The sequence below is a fragment of the Chondrus crispus genome, genomic scaffold (genome assembly GCF_000350225.1).
Source record: "Chondrus crispus Stackhouse genomic scaffold, scaffold_2, whole genome shotgun sequence".
NCBI lineage: Eukaryota > Rhodophyta > Florideophyceae > Gigartinales > Gigartinaceae > Chondrus > Chondrus crispus.
The window spans coordinates 216,593-232,424 of record NW_005179057.1 but is presented as its reverse complement, the minus strand read 5'-3'; the positions used below and the strand labels follow the sequence as shown (position 1 = coordinate 232,424).

Here is a 15,832-nt window from a genome sequence, read left to right as displayed (position 1 = left end):
ATCAGTACAAAGCTGGGCTGATTGTGAGAGGAGAGTAGATGAGAGCGGTTAATGGGCAAAGTGGAAAACTCATTAACCCCGGAAAACGGTTTTTCTTGCAGCTTGCTGCTGCTTCTGTTCGAGACGTTAATGAGCAGAGAGACAGAAACGGTCTCACCTACGCTAGAAAGGCGGTGATTCGAACCGGTTTGGCCCTCAATTGGAACGGTTTGTGGGAGGAAAAGCAGCTGTCCCAGGACCTTCAAGCCATTATTGCGGAACATCGCATGCATTTTGATGGTGAGCCAATCGAATGAAGAGTCGTGGCGATGCGCAAGTTGATTGCATCCAAGTTAAATATATCACCAAAAAATAAAATGGTCCAGCTTATTTGGGAATTCCACAGGAATTGGCCTGGATTCAAAATTAACATGGTCTAGATTATTTGATGTGTGCAACTGGAAATATGAGCTTCAAAATTAACCTGGCCCAGGTTAAATACTGTGATCGGGTGTACCTGCCCGCAACAAACGCAAGTCTGGTGCATCGTTGTGCCGCCCGACGGATCACGTGCACCTGCGCGAATACTCGCTGAAGCGAATATTGTAGCTCGCCACAAGGATAGAAAGGTTCTCAGTCGAAAGGGCGATGTGTTTCGTCTTCTTGACAGGCTGAGGGGAGCCGTTCGGAGAGGACCGCTTTTTAGAAGTTTCTACTTGTCTATCTTTCGCGGTTGCTTCGGCGGCATCTGTGGCAGATCCTGTCGCGCATTGATCCAATGATGGACTCTGCGCAGATGAAGCGATAGGGGCGTCCATGACGCATATCGATACGACCCGTGCCGTCTGAAACTCGTTTGTGCTGATGAAAAGAACGGAGAACCCTCTTCGTTTTCCTTCAAGACGGGTCGATCCGGCACTGCTGTGATCAGGCGGATGTGAAACTTGTGGAAAACTCACATGCCCCGAGTTTTCGATATGCTGTGAGTTTTGCCAAACGCGTTGTTTGAAAGATTTGCGTTTAGAAAATCCGAGCAAACACGCTGTCATACATAACACGCGTTTTCTTGACTTTACGGACAACCTTACTGAATCGTAATTGTACTGTTCACAGTTATCATTTTTCTTGGCACATTCGCCGAAGATGGCTCTCTACTCATGTTTTCAGGAGCCATGTACAGTACTACGCACGACACGTACATACCTGCTCCTTACTCACAGCGCTTTGAACTGTTATCGTTGTACCGTGAAACATGAGCAGGTAATTTCTAATCCTAATCCTAAAACGACTCAAAATTGAGGAGCCGCGCATTTGAAAAAGTCCGGGGACTTGCTTACCTTCACGAAACGTATTACGAAAACTGCATGAATGTCTCTCAGCAAGTTGTAGATTGCTTTAAGCAGATCGTCGTTTAAGTGTGAATATGTTTCACTTCATTTTTAAATATCTACGTAGTAACTAGGTGTGGGCATTGTGTGCCAACCCTTCTCTTCGCGACATCGCAGCCTACGCCGATTCTACTTCTTAAACTACCGTAACCCAAGACTTCTATCCCTATCCCAACCAAGTTTCCCAAGTCTACTGAGAATTCCTAAAGAAGAGGAGGACGTCGTTCCTGACGACGTCACCAGGCCAATTTTTGACTGTATGGCAGATATCAAATCTGACCTTTCGCCACCGGAACTACAATTCCTCATAGCCGACTCAATTCCATCCAAAAAGCCTTCCCGAGACTGTTTGTACGAGCAAGAAACACTAGAAGCAATGCTTGCAGTTCTCACTTTCTCAATCCGTTTCTCAATTGCATCTTCTTCGACCTCTAACCAATGGAAAATCCATTTATCATCTTTCTCAAATGAACTCGTTCCTGAGTCATTCGGAAAGGCTTCTGTGTTCATCTCATCATCCCCAGTGGTATGACCACTCATTCCACTTTCCATCTTGTAATCTGCTGCCCATTTCTTCAACAAACCAGTAATCTCTTCATGAGAAAGGGATTGGTCTGCAATGCTGAGTTTCTCCCTCATCCTTTCCTCAGCCAACCGACGCTGCATTCGCCAGTAGAAGAAAGACCTGGCATTGTGCCATTCGATTACATCTCTAATTGCCTTCTTGGCGAGAAGTCGTCCGGGAGTGTCATGAAGATCACAGAAGGCAGTTGCGACATTGCGATATACAGGAAGAATTTCAACCTCCCGCGCATAGACAGCCTCGTAAATAGCCCGTTTCCGTTCGTCACTTAGGAACCCTCCAGATCGTTTTCCTTCGGAGAGTTCCTGGTCAAGCTTGCGCAACTTGGGGTCAAGTCTATGCATTGTCTTGATGATATTCCTCCTGCGGTATTTCACATCTACAGTTCCTTCTGGCTCTAGGACTCCACCACGGGAATTACTGTCTGCATACATCTCAATCTTCGCCGGGTTGATGAGCGTGTCTAAGACAACCCATGCCCCTCCCCGTAATTCGCCCCCTGGAGGAATATACACAAACACTGGCTGCTTGTATGATCGGAGCGCATCAACAATCTCTGAGCCCGACTTCAAAATCTCATCATACATATCTCTCATTCCTCCTGAAAACCCTCTCCAATTTGCCAGGATGAAGAGTGGAAGACCCTCACGGTCGAAGTCTCTTATCGCGCGGGCCGTCTTAGCGGCTGAGTCCGGATACCAAACCTGTCCGGCCTGAGTGACGACGCATTCTCGGGTCTCTGGCGATGCTGGGTCGGCAGGCGTAACGCGCTCTACTGATCGAGTTTCAACGGCCACAATGCCAGTGGGAACCCCACCCAGCCGCCCTCTCCCGACAACAACGGTTTTTGCCCAACCATCAAGGTACTCCCGGAAAGAATCTTTGTCAAACAAACCACCCAAGAAACGATGCTCTTCGGTAGACGAATCAGACTCTCCAGCAATTAACTTCACTCGTGGGTCATATGCTTGCCCAGTCGACGGAGGTTTCGAGAAAACCGGACGTGCCACGGGGTCCCGAGATTCAATTATTGGCAAGCGGTCACCTCTCACCCTTGGCACGTAGCTCAGCCAGTTCAAAATGGCACTGACACCTTGGACATCATCTTTGACTACTGCATGGGATATGCCGTTAGGAAACATTACCTTTGCGCCGCCAAGTTGCTCATTGCTGAGGTACACTTCGTGTCCCAGAACCTTGTTCAGCGCCGAAAACCCTGTGAGTATTATTGGTGCAGCTGATTTCTTCTGGATGACACGCTGGCCAAGGCGAACAAGATATGCCCCAATTCCAACAGACCTGGCCGTTACGTATGTTAGGGTGAATGTCTCGTCATATGCCTTTGAGGTTTCCCCTGCAATCAAGCCGGATCCCATTAGATTCTCCACTCCCAAGCCATGTTCTTCACCGATAATGTCCACTACTTCGACCATGTCTTCTCCTATTTTTTTTCCAGTCTTAATAAAATTGGCAACATTTGGTAAATCACATTCCTTGACAGCGAGCCTCTTGAAGCCTTTGGACGGCATACTGGGATCAATCCAGTCCACCTGCAGGCATTCACGAATTTCATCAGCAACTCCTATTCGAGCACCGGAATTTGCCGCAAGGTATATGCGAGGTATCCCTTCTTGTCTCGATTTCTTGGAGGCGGCGTAGAATAAAGCGTCTTCGTCCGGACCAAATGATCCACTCCGAAACGTGATATCATTGGCGATGATGATGACTTCCCGACCTTGAGGATACTCTGGCGTCCGAAGGGTACACAGCCAAGAAACCATACCAATGTCATTCAAGCCTGGTTGTCTCTTTGCTTCCACCAGCTGGGGTTCATCGCCTTCATTGCCTGCATGACACAAAACCAGCTCAGTGGAATCAATTAGTGATACAGGGATCTTATGCCGCCGAAATCCTCCCAATAGTCTCTCCTCGGAATAGCGTCGCCATAATTGTTGAAGCTGTTTTGTAAATATTTGAAGGAAATCGTAAACATATGTGGTTTCCATAGCCTGGGCAACTACCCGCCGTCGCTGGATCCGGTCCATAACTGGATATGGTTCGGAAACCAAACTGCCATGCAGAGAACCTGGATTCTGCTGTGATACAGAGATGATTTTCTCAATGCCAGAGTTTCTGTCAGTCGACTCAACGTAACTCTCAACTCTTAGCATGTGTCCTGTGGGATTAAACAATAAAAATCGAAGCGGAATAGTAGTCGAGGGGGTGTCATTTTCCACGACCAGTGCCGCTACCTTAATCTCTACTGCAAACACGCGAAGGCTCCAGCACCGTATCGCATATCTTTGAAACATTCGACGACAGATAGCTTCAACGTCATCAATATCAATCTGGACTGGCGGCACAACATTAAGGAAAATGTGATTGAAATCGGTACGGCGGAATCTTCGATCACAGCTTGCCATTTCTATGGCATCTAATGCTTCTACGAAGGTTCGTTCAGCCTCTGGCATCGAAACAACTGCACCGTCCTTTGAATTCGCAAAAACGTCGGCTTGACGAATTACGGCACGGACAAAAAACCTAGCATCTACATCTCTGTCCACACGGCCGGTCATAGGTTTTGGATCTTCCTGCGGGCAGCCTGTTTTCGTTGGGTTGCTCTTTCCCATCGTCGTCTTACTTTCGATTATTTCGGAGGCGGAGCTGCTCCCAACGCGGTTGGCGGCGGGTGCTTTTTCCTCCACAGATCCATTACGTAAAGGGGGACGCTCGCGGATTGCAGGGCCGCCGCCATGCATTCTTCGTGGAGTAGTCTTGTCTTGTGCAAAGAACACATGGACTGAGCGTGTCGGATATCCGAACCGGTTGATTGAAAAGTTGGATAAACGTGACAGTTCAAGCTGAAAAGCCATCGGTGGATCAATATGGCGATATATGGGATCTTCCTCGAAACCACCCTTCACGCGAAACGTGTAAAACCCAGGATACGTTACAGACTCGTTCGACGGAGCAGGTGCGACGATGAACGTTATTGATTTTAGACCGGCTTTTGCTGCGAGGTCCCGACGAGAACCTTTTGCTTTGCAAAACTGTGACAGCGCCTGGCTCACAACCGACTCAGAAGCAAATGGATCTCGAAGATCATCTCCGTGCTCAACTCCGGACTTTGAATTTCGACTAGACGATTTATCGGAAGTAGACATTGAGTTTGAAAATGCATTCGAGTCCCATCGCAAAAGGATTGTCATCACATTCACATCTCTCTCGGAGGAAACTTCTGATTTGTTAGCATGACTTTCAAGAATACTGTCAAACTCCTCTTCCATCGTTTCCCACTGATTAAATGCGGCGAGCAATCCAACACGGAGAGAATCGTCATTTAGTGGATCGCAGGCTCCCCCAATTGCATTGGAAAGGTTATCAGCCGAATCAAAAGAAGTTATGCCTCTCGGCATCTGGACAGGGTTCTTCACCGTGTTTGAAATATCATTAGCGATAGTGTTGCTGTCGTCCCTCTTCAGAAACCTGAATCGCCACTCTGCTGTTAGTGAGGAATTTGATTGAGCTCCAGTGACGACTTCTAAATTTGTGACTTCATATGCCCGATAAGACCGAAGGAGTTGAATCTTCGCAGCAATCTTCCGAACTGCCGGGGACACATCATCATTGTTAGATGGTAAAACAAACGATACTAAAACATCGAGTATTGACTCGCTCATGGACACCATATTCTGCAGTGCAGATTCTTGTTGGTCTGGGTCACAATTAACAACTTGTTGCAATAGCTTCAATACTGACGAGCGTCTTTGGTGAAAGTGAGGTTTGCGTAAGTCCGCAAGCATCAATCTAGCCCTCAAGGCAATATCAGAATACTCAGGAGCGTAAAGCTGACTCAGCTGGTGAAGCCTGGCCTTGAATTCAGCTGTTTGAGCGTTTTCCTCTGCCAAGACTGCGGCCGCAGATGGCGCGGTTAATGTCTTCAAGAAGCGGACCAACGCACTATTCTTGTCCTTGAGCCGAACGTGAGAGGCGGCAACCTCCACGACTGAGGCCAAATCTCCTTTCTTGGCGTCTCGCAACTCAAACAATGCATCTGCAGCTCCCCCGGTTCTTCTAGCAAAGAGTTTCTCAATATCCAAATATTCATCCAGCATGTGAGCGAGCGTAGTGGCGAGAACGGTCCCATTCGTATACTGACGTGCCACGTTAGCTAATTCTTCAGCCTCTGGAATTCCTTGGCAGGAAAGCAGGATTCGAGAAACAGATAACGACACCAACTGTGCCCTTGCGAGCCATTCCTCGCTGCCCAAATGAACTCCATCATCGGACACAGCGAAACGCCCATGCAGCTTCACGCGCCCGCCGAGATCCTTCGTCTCTGGCACGCCTGCCTTGGCCAGCATTGATCGCAGTTCCGCCTCAATACTTTGTGACACGCGCGTTGGGATTCTTCCAGAGAGAGACGAGAGGACTTCACGTATTTCTCCAGCACAGACCCGGACGTCGTCAATTGCATCCATAAAGTCCTCAAGAGCACTTGGTCTTGCATCAAATCCCCTCAGAAGAAGAATTACATCCCTTTTCGCTGACACGAACTGTTGATGGGGTTTTGAGCCTAGCGCCTGCGGCGGAGCAAAGTTGGGGAGATGTCCGTGAAACAATTCCGCCCGTCGTACTTTGCTTGGGTCATCTAACTCAAGCCTCGCTATGACATCCCCAATTTCTATTGAACTTGCTTCTGGGGCTAGGAGACGAATTCTCCCTGACTCCGGTGTAGAGAGTGTCAAATACATTTTCATGACTTCTAACTCAACATATGGCTGTCCAACTTCAACATGTTCATCACTCTCAACCAAATATCTCACCAGCTTTCCACTCACCGACGATGACAATGTCGTCGGGTCGTAGTCCTTCGGGAATAAACATGTTTTCCCGTCTATTGAAAGTCGAAGACCTGCGGGTTCTTCTCGTGCGTAGCAGACATGGGACCTTCCATTTGCAAGAACGAGCCTTGCTCCATCAGCCAGGGTTCGTAATTCAGCTAGAACACTCGAACTCCCGCCAGCATCTGCGTCGCCATTTTCGGCAAGTCGGACCTTAAAGGCTGAGACGTCAGACCTGGTCACTGTGAATGAATATTTCACATCCTCGTATATTAATTCAACTGGAAACTCGACAAGTGTCTTGTCAAGCGGTGGAAGTTGGCCGCGCTCGAGGCATTTGGTAAACGACTCCGCACGTGCAGAAAAATCCATGTGCGCTCGGCAAACGGCTCCAATAACAACCGCGAGATCAGTTGGTGGCTTTTCAGCTGCTACTTTGTCTGCAATCAGACTGTCTAACCACGCCGTCGTGATGCGGTTTTCCTTGAATGCTTCCATTTCCAGAAGTTTGATGAGGTACTCTACTGTTGTACGGATATCTCCCCTGATAGATAATTCTTTCAGAGCAAGAACCAAAGACCTCCTTGAAGACTCGCGAGTATCGCCCCAGGCAAATAGATGGCCAAACTGAGAATCCGCGAACTCGTGGACCCCTCCTGATGCGCCAACGCTAAAGTAGCCCCAAACATTCGGGGTGTTTCGGAACGTCAACTCCTGAATTGCGCCTGATGTTGGCTGGAAGCCCTCGTCGGGATTTTCAGCCGTGACTCTGCAAGCGATAACATGGCCGTGTGGAGGAACGGGAGAATCAATGTGCAACTCTTCCAAGCTGTCCTTGTCCCCAACGTGAAAAGGAGTACTGGTTGATTTAAAGGGAGAGGTGGTTGTTGGGTGGACATGGGGCTCTGACATAGGGAGCATCACTTCAGGAAGCCCGAGAAACTTGCGAATAGTAGCGACATTCTTAAGCGGTATTCCCATGCCGATGTGCAGCTGCAAAGCTGGAAGATTTACCCCTGTGATCCACTCAGTAACAGGGTGTTCGACTTGCAATCTTGGATTCAACTCAAGGAAATAAAACTCGCCGTTCTCCTTATCCCCCTTGTAGAGATACTCCACTGTACCTGCACCCACGTATCCCACTTCTTTTGCAAGGGCGATCGCAGCTCTCTCCAAACCCTTCCAAACGGCTGGAGGTGCGGCGACCACAGGACCTTCCTCAATGATTTTTTGATGTCTTCGTTGAACAGAGCAATCACGGCCATAAAGCGCTATGGCATCTCCAGTCTCATCTGCTACGATCTGAACTTCTAAATGCCTCGCGTCCTGAACGAGGCGCATGAGAAATATAGGACTACCGGGGACCTCGCTCGCAACTTGACGATATGCAGCGCAGATAGCATTTTCTTCGAAAACTACACGTATTCCCTTTCCCCCACCACCTTCGGAGGCCTTCACAACAAGAGGATATCCTACCTTCTCCGCAACTCGCCTTGCGTGATCCGCAGAAAGAATGCATGCCTCTTGATAGACATCATCCGGTACAGAACCCAAATCTTTGTAGTCAACTGTAAGATGTGAACCCGACCAAGCAACTGTGGGTACATTTGCAGACTGCGCAATGATAGTGCTAGCGATTTTGTCCCCTAGAGCGTACATGGACTTTGGATTTGGCCCAAGAAAGGTAATACCCATACTGCTAAGCTTGGCAGGGAGGTCCGGGTTCTCAGAGGCATGACCCCAGCCAGCCCAGACAGCATCGCACGAAAAGCGATCCGCTATGTCTGTGATGAGGTCCACATTTGCAAAGTTGTGGTTGTTTGATCCTCCCGGAACCGACGTCCACATGTCAGCCATGCGAACATACTCGGCATTCGCAGAGACGTCTTCTGGGGTTGCCATGGAAACAAACTCAACGGCACGCTCATTTCCAAACGTCTCATAGCTCCATCGACGGATGCTGCGAATGGCTTTGACAGCCGCGATACCATTGTTCGCAATAAGGATCTTTCGGATAGACCGCTTGCCCTCGAGCGACTTGACGTAGTCGTCAATGGGATGCTTTGAGTCTCGCTCTGCGTTCGCCAAAGATGGCGATTCATCGTGTGTTCTCGTCATGAATGTGTACAGAGACGCAGGGGTACACAACGGAGAGATGGAGGATGGTTATCACGACTGAGTCATGAGGTCAATGACACCTCATCAACCGTAAAATTTGTCAAACAAAATACGGAGTTGTTCGCGATTGAAGGTCGTCCACTGCAAACTAGAGAATAAAGAGGAGATAGGTTGACTGATGCGTGGAAGAGAGCGGCTTTCAGGGGCCGCTGTTGCAGTAGGCAAACCAGTTGTCTGGGTTGAGAAAAGAAGTGGATCGAAGCGGAAGCAACGTGACGCCCTGGCAGAAATTCCTTGGGAGAGCATCGCGGGGTGACCGCACAATCATCACTGTGACCAATCATGGACCGGCGCAATGGCAAGGAGACATCACAGAGGCAAATTGACCGGCCCTGTTGACCGCAATCTCCACATATGGCTGCTTGGCGAAAAAGCTAGATTTTCTGATTTTTGAGCCGCAAGGACAGTCGAAGTAGATTGCTAATCCAATTCCCCAGAGTAAGATGTATTTACTTTGATAGAAAGCCTCATCCGCCGATTCGAGGGCCCTTGCAAGTGGCGCCACTCACTTCCCAGCAGACCTGTGATGCGTGACGTGTGACGTGTGACGTGTGACCGACCCTGTATTTCAATCCCATCGCCGTAAAATTTAGTGTCAAAAACATGTGTTGAATCCTGACATACACAGAACGGCCCTGTCACAATCAACAGGAAAAGAAGCCACAGCAAAATAGTCAGAACTCCTGTTTCCCTCCCATCTGGGTTGAATTCAAGAGCATACGTACTGTGCACCCTGCTACAGTCAAGCACACCGAGTAGTGCACTCCCATGCAAGGTTCCAACAACATGCAATACTCGCATCTTGCACTAATGAATGGGGTCACACAAAATACTCGTTTACAAGCGTCTGGCGCCTCTCGGAACGACTCTGCTCAGCGTGTGCAGTTAGCAACGCGCGCTTTGCACGGTGCAAATGACGAACTGCATCCTCGATACCCGAAATGTTCACCATTTCCTCCACTCCCGTAAAGCAGGCAAGTACTTCCTCAAAACCTGGAATAACACACTCATTTGATTCTATCCCTTTGGTTCCATCTGCACTCGTCTTTTCATGCTGTGTTGTGGTTGTGTCGGTGCCCTTGCGTGTCACTGGAGTAAGACGGAGAGGATCTGTGGGGTCTGTTGGAAAGGATGATCCGTTTACTGTTGGGCATCTTCGTCGGCCGCGTCCCCGTCTTGGACAGGTGTCCAACAGCAATGCAAGGTATGATAACCTGTGTTCACCGAAAAACCCCTGCATTACTCACTCGTGGAATTACTCAATTCGGCACTATTGGGCGAGTCCTCTCTGTATGAAAAATCTATCTTTGCTTTCCCTTCATGACTTTACGCATGGCTACAGTTCCATGAATAATTGCGCGTTCCGGCCACTGCACAAAACCTTCTCTTCATGTTAAGCATACCAGCTTGTCCACATACCCTTGGTACCTCCCAGAAATATTTAGAAAATGCATGCCTCTGAGCTTGTTAAATTGAACACCGCAGTTATATAACTTCGGCTGAGATATAGATCTCAGCCCGATACGTCTACTGTATAATACAAGATTGATGCTTCCACTCGTGATCACAACAGCAACGTTTGGTTATATTGCCTCGGTTGACATCAACCTTATTTTCTTTTTGCATAGTTATGCATGTCATTAATTCACATACAACCAACTCAGTTGCTGCATCTCCCTACTAGCAGACCCCCTGTAGCACATATAAATATATATATTTCCTACCACCGACCACCGTGTAATAGGAGACCGCTTCCCCGCCGTCCGTCGTTCCCTCCGATATGAAAAGCAAAACAGACAAAACTTGATTCTGAGGGTCTGACACCGAAGTAAAGTTGAGGTTTTCAGCAACACTGGCCAATGCAATAAGACGCCACAACCTTTTCATACTGATGTCGCTGCAGCGGCACACAAACCCAGACCTAAACGGAAGTTTGCAGTACCAGCAAGGAGCAGAGAACGCTTTACAACTGCTCAAAAGACTAACGTCGACATCTTCTGTTCAAATCTCGGGATTAAGATTTGCGAGGCTTCCCCGAATATCTCCTTATGAGCCCGTATACCTCGGTACTTTCCTCTTGAATAAAGATGTGAAACAGCAGCCAAGCAGAGCATGACATTTGCAAAAGAAAACGAGTCGACACGGCCGAAATAAAATCTGACCTCTCCTCAATGGTGCCTCTCCTGCCCCGCCTCCCTTGCATGTTAAAAGCAATTCGTACAGCAATCTGCGTCCGCGCATCCGTATAGACAAGCGCCCAAACAAGTAGCGCCACAACAGTCGTTGCAGCAGTTGGTGCAGTCAGCCTGTGCCATCTGGGAATTCGTGTCAAGAGCGGCCATGTCAATCGGGTTTGGAGGGCGGGTCTTGGCTGATTCGTCGGACTGGTTTGGGTCAGACATGGTGGAGGTCCTTGCGTGATAGGGAAGAACCTGAATACAATTGCTTCTGGTTGCAGTTCGCTTAAAGGGAAAGGTCGTGGTGGGGAAAGGTATCGACACGGAGTGGAGAATATGTATCGAAGAGATGACTCGCGCAATATGTACAGTAGATGAGTATGGTTCGTTCTGTTTTGACAGCGAGATGACTACAGAGTGATAGGGAGGTTGGAAGTGGAGCTCACTAGTGAAAGAAGTCATGGGTTGCTGGATCTTCCATCCGTGCGACAGGAAATCTTGCCTCTGCTATGACCGAGAAACGGGTTTTCAAAATCACGCCGAAAGAGGAACACAGTCATCTCTGCGCAAGTACCCTGAGGGTACTGTACGTTCTTACGGTACAATTGTAATTTAACTTGATGCTGTATCGTACTAACGTTGTCCGCAAAGTAAACGCGTGTTTTTGGTTGCAGAAACCAAAACTGGTGGGTCGCAAAGTAAATTATAAAACTGGAAATTCAACCACGAGTTTTCATAAGCCGTGTGCAGTGCACACGGCTTACGAAAACACACTGTGCAGCAGGCCTTCTCGATGTCATAATCAGCCTGGAAGGCGCTTCAACCCATCCTCGTGTGCAATTTCGTACAGCCCAAATTCAGTACCCTTCTCACAGGCTCAATGTGGGACGCATAAGAAGTTATGATAAATATGCGAATGCAGTGCGTATTCGAAGAAAATTGCCTTTTATTTGGACGGGAGAATTGGTCTCCAAAGTGTGCCGGGGTCAAAGTGGGACGACGAGAAATTTCATGTCTTGCACGCTTCATCTGTAATGGGAGAGAACCACCAAAGCCGACGCTGCCGTGTGCTTGCGGGTCCTCAACAACTCGCCTTCCTCAACCTGCATCCGCTGTGTTCGGGCTCTTGGCCATTGCGAAATTGGCAAATCGTCGCAAACTACAGTGCGCGAAACTGAAATAAATACACCCATCGAGGCACACATGAACAACACTTCCCAACTCCCTTTTAAAGAATCGTGTGTTGTACAGTACCATGGCCAAGCAGTAGGAACGCACGTGAAGACCAATTGACCTCCAAGAATACCGTTCTCAAGCTAGACCTCTAAAACCGCGCGAAATTGGCATAAATACGCGAAATTCCATATAGCACAGTACCTTGAAGGCGCCAAAACATGAGCACAATGCACTATATAACGCCTTCAACAGTAGTAACTCGGCTTGTAAGAGTAGCTTGTGAAACTGCCGGTGATCTTTCCAACTATTACGACAGGTACTATGCCCCGCGGGCCTGCTATTACCGACATTGAGCGCGGCCAGATATTGGCGCTTCATGCAGAATGTGTATCATTTAGAGGCATTGCTGGCATTGTAAATCGATCTGTTGGTGCTGTACAAGGTGTGGTTCGTCAAGGTTTTAAACATAACCACACAAGGCAGTGGAAGGGAAACAAAAAAATATCTGAGACACAGAGACTGGCAATCATCCGAATGGCCCTAAAGGGAGAAGAAAGTGCAAGAACGATACAGGCTGAGCTCAAACTACCCATTGGCCATAGACGTGTTCAGCAAATACTCAGCGCCGTACCCTACTTAAAGTATAAAAATGATAACAGCACCACAAATGACCGCTCTACACAAAGAAAAAAGGGTGAAATGGTGCCGTAAGTTCATAAGCAAGGGTGAGGAATTTTGGAATTATGTGGTGTTTAGCGATGAAAAGAAGTTCAACAATGATGGCCCTGATGGCTTGGCATCCTACTGGCGTGATTTAAGCTCTAAATAGCGCATGTTTTCCAAAAGACAAAATGGTGGGTTTTCGGTCATGGTTTGGGGAGCCATTAGTCTTTATGGAGTATCTCCGCTCATCTTTATGGACGGCAGACAAGATTCTATCAAGTATGTTGATGTTCTACGTAGTGGTTTGCTGCCGTTCGCGTCGGAGGTATTTGGTGAAGCGCAGCGTTGTTTTTATCAACAAGATAACGCACCGATTCATACGTCGCGTTTTACAAGGAGCTGGCTATCTGAGCACGCCATTTCTACCCTACCGTGGCCCCTGAAGTCCCCAGACATTAACATTATTGAGAATGTCTGGGGTGTGATGGCTAGGATAGTTTATGCCAGAGGTAAGCATTACCAGAATGTCCAAGATTTGAAGGTAGCTATCGAGGAAGTTTGGTCTACAGTAGGTTCTGAGCTTTTATTGACGCTTTACAAGAGTCTACCGCGTCGTATACATGCGGTTATGGACGCGCGTGGCGTCGCAACAAAGTATTAAAGACGTGTTTCTGTTTTGTGTCATATCAAATTTCGCGTATTTATATCAATTTCGTGTAGTTTTTTAAACATAGATCGACAACCGTGCTTGGTATGGTGGTTTGGAAGTGACAGGTGTTAATATCGGCGAGTGCTTGCCCCGCATACGTGGCAGCTTCGAGCAGACCCCACAAGAAGTGCTAGAATGTTTCTCGTCGATGGTGTATTTATTGCAATTTCGCGCACTGTATGTCTTCGAGAGGCAACACCGCAGACTGCGCTTTCAGACGTTTCTGAGAGTCCCTTTTTTTGTTTGCAGTATCATTCTCTACATTAAACTCCTGAATGTGATAAACGTTGGGTACGGGCGCTTTTGGAGGATTCTGCCCCTCCAAACGAGCACGAACGGACTGCAAATTGCCAACCGTCGCTGCGTTTCCTGTTGCGAGGAATTTTCTATTAGATTTCTTAGGTGTGGGGTTCTTTGACAGGCATATATTCTTTCTCAGAATGTTGCGCAACACATAATCATTATTGGGAGCGATGGAAACCTCTGCAAAAGCATGAGCAGAAAACTGACCGTTTGTAAGAGCATGAGAATATGTTTCATCAAACGAATATATTTAATTCGTTGCGAAATAGTTTAGCAAAATCATATCCCGACAGTTTTTTCATGCATACGAAATATCGTATACAGAACTTTGAAGTGTCATAACTGAGCTGCATCGCCATCCTCAGTGCTGTGCTTCAAGCTATGCCCTCCTTGGATGGCAACAAAAGGCCCTATAGCATTACTTTTAAAGGAAATATCGTGTATCGAAGGCCTCTGGAGGGCATATTGGACATCCGTATTGACCCCAAAATTAGCCTTGTATACGATAATTCGTATATAAGGATTGTCTGTTGTGATGGCAAAGATTGGAAAAAGAGAAGTCCCCATCCATTTCGTTAGGCTCAGATTACTTCTATTTGCTACCTTTGCCTTTAATCTTCATTAGAAAGCGCAATCAAGGACTCACATCTATCTAAACAGGCCAATTGAAGCACATGTTTATCAATTGAAAAGTCTTTTCATCTATTGTTGGTGATGCAAGCGCAATAAACACTGTTCTACGTACGTCTCCTCCTCTTCCTGAGGCTAGTCCTCGCTGACGCTGTGGCTTCCCGGTTTTCATTCTCACTGGGAGGGAGTGAATCAACATTTAGGCTCGGAATCTCAGGGCGCCTGGCTTCGCTCTGATCAGGTGTAGTAGAATGCCGAGACGAATTACCGAACCTGTTTTTGTGGGGACTCGTCGCACGAGGGGTAAGAGTCGTTGTATTATGCCAGATATTCCAGCAACTCACTCTCTGTCCTGTATGCGTCTTTGTACATAAATGTACATGACATGTCCCGCACTTAATACCAGTCCGCCTTCCACGCCATTTGTCCTCATTATGCTTCACATTTCCACACAAAGCACACCACACGTCTTTCCCTGTAGAGCAAGGCGGGTGCTCTTGCACATTAATTCTAAGCTTTCGTCCGCTTTGATGATTGAACCACAACAAACGACACCGCTTCCTCAATAAAGCTTTTCGGGACAACTCCTTCTCGTCTTCATCCCCTATAACTACTGTGACAGTGCCACTGTGATCACCTCCCTCTCCATTTTGTTCGTTCTTTTGTAGGTTGTCTGCATGTTGTAGTAGATCCCCAGATACATCAGCAATAAAATCTGCCAACGACTGGCATCGGTTGAGAGCGTCTCTAAATTTATCAAGACCGCCAAAAGACGAAGCAGAACAGAGCAAATCCTTGCACCCCAACATTCGCCAAGCAAGAAAAGCATTGACCCCAACCGTCTTCAGAACTTGGGTAACGATTTTTTGCTCCCACTTTAAACTTTGGGTAGAAGCACGCATGTTCGCCCTATACTGCGTTGCCCCATTAACACCCCCTTTCGTACGAGAGTATAAACTTTGCGCTCCGTGTCTAAATTGCTTGATGTAGTATAATCACCCCCAACGACGAGGGGGGTGAGTACTGACAGTTCGGAAAGACCCCGATCGGCGGGAAGACAGAAGCACGGCCCACCCACGGTACCGAGCACGGGCTCGAGGTAGCGGTGGTAGAGCGGGATCGGGGAGGACGCGCGCACGCGCGAGCGGTTCTACGCCTCGACGCCCCGGAGCGGTACTGGGTGACGTTCCAGTACCGACGGG

General features: G+C 48.0%; 3 protein-coding genes; all 3 read right to left on the bottom strand.

Annotated features, from left to right (window-relative positions):
• Window positions 1-545: 545 nt before the first annotated feature.
• Window positions 546-1,028, bottom strand: CHC_T00003615001 (hypothetical protein). The gene has a single exon (XM_005714459.1). It carries the CDS (start codon window positions 1,026-1,028, stop codon window positions 546-548), a length of 483 nt encoding a protein of 160 aa, XP_005714516.1.
• A 322-nt stretch (window positions 1,029-1,350) lies between these two features.
• On the bottom strand, window positions 1,351-8,912 carry CHC_T00009359001 (acetyl-CoA carboxylase). XM_005714458.1 is given in 2 exon segments: window positions 1,351-1,508; window positions 1,509-8,912. The coding sequence occupies 1 exon segment, from the start codon at window positions 8,910-8,912 to the stop codon at window positions 1,509-1,511; it is 7,404 nt and encodes a 2,467-aa protein (XP_005714515.1). The 3' UTR covers window positions 1,351-1,508.
• A 2,264-nt stretch (window positions 8,913-11,176) lies between these two features.
• Window positions 11,177-11,611, bottom strand: CHC_T00003614001 (hypothetical protein). The gene has a single exon (XM_005714457.1). The coding sequence runs from the start codon at window positions 11,609-11,611 to the stop codon at window positions 11,177-11,179; it is 435 nt and encodes a 144-aa protein (XP_005714514.1).
• Between the last annotated feature and the right edge of the window lie 4,221 nt (window positions 11,612-15,832).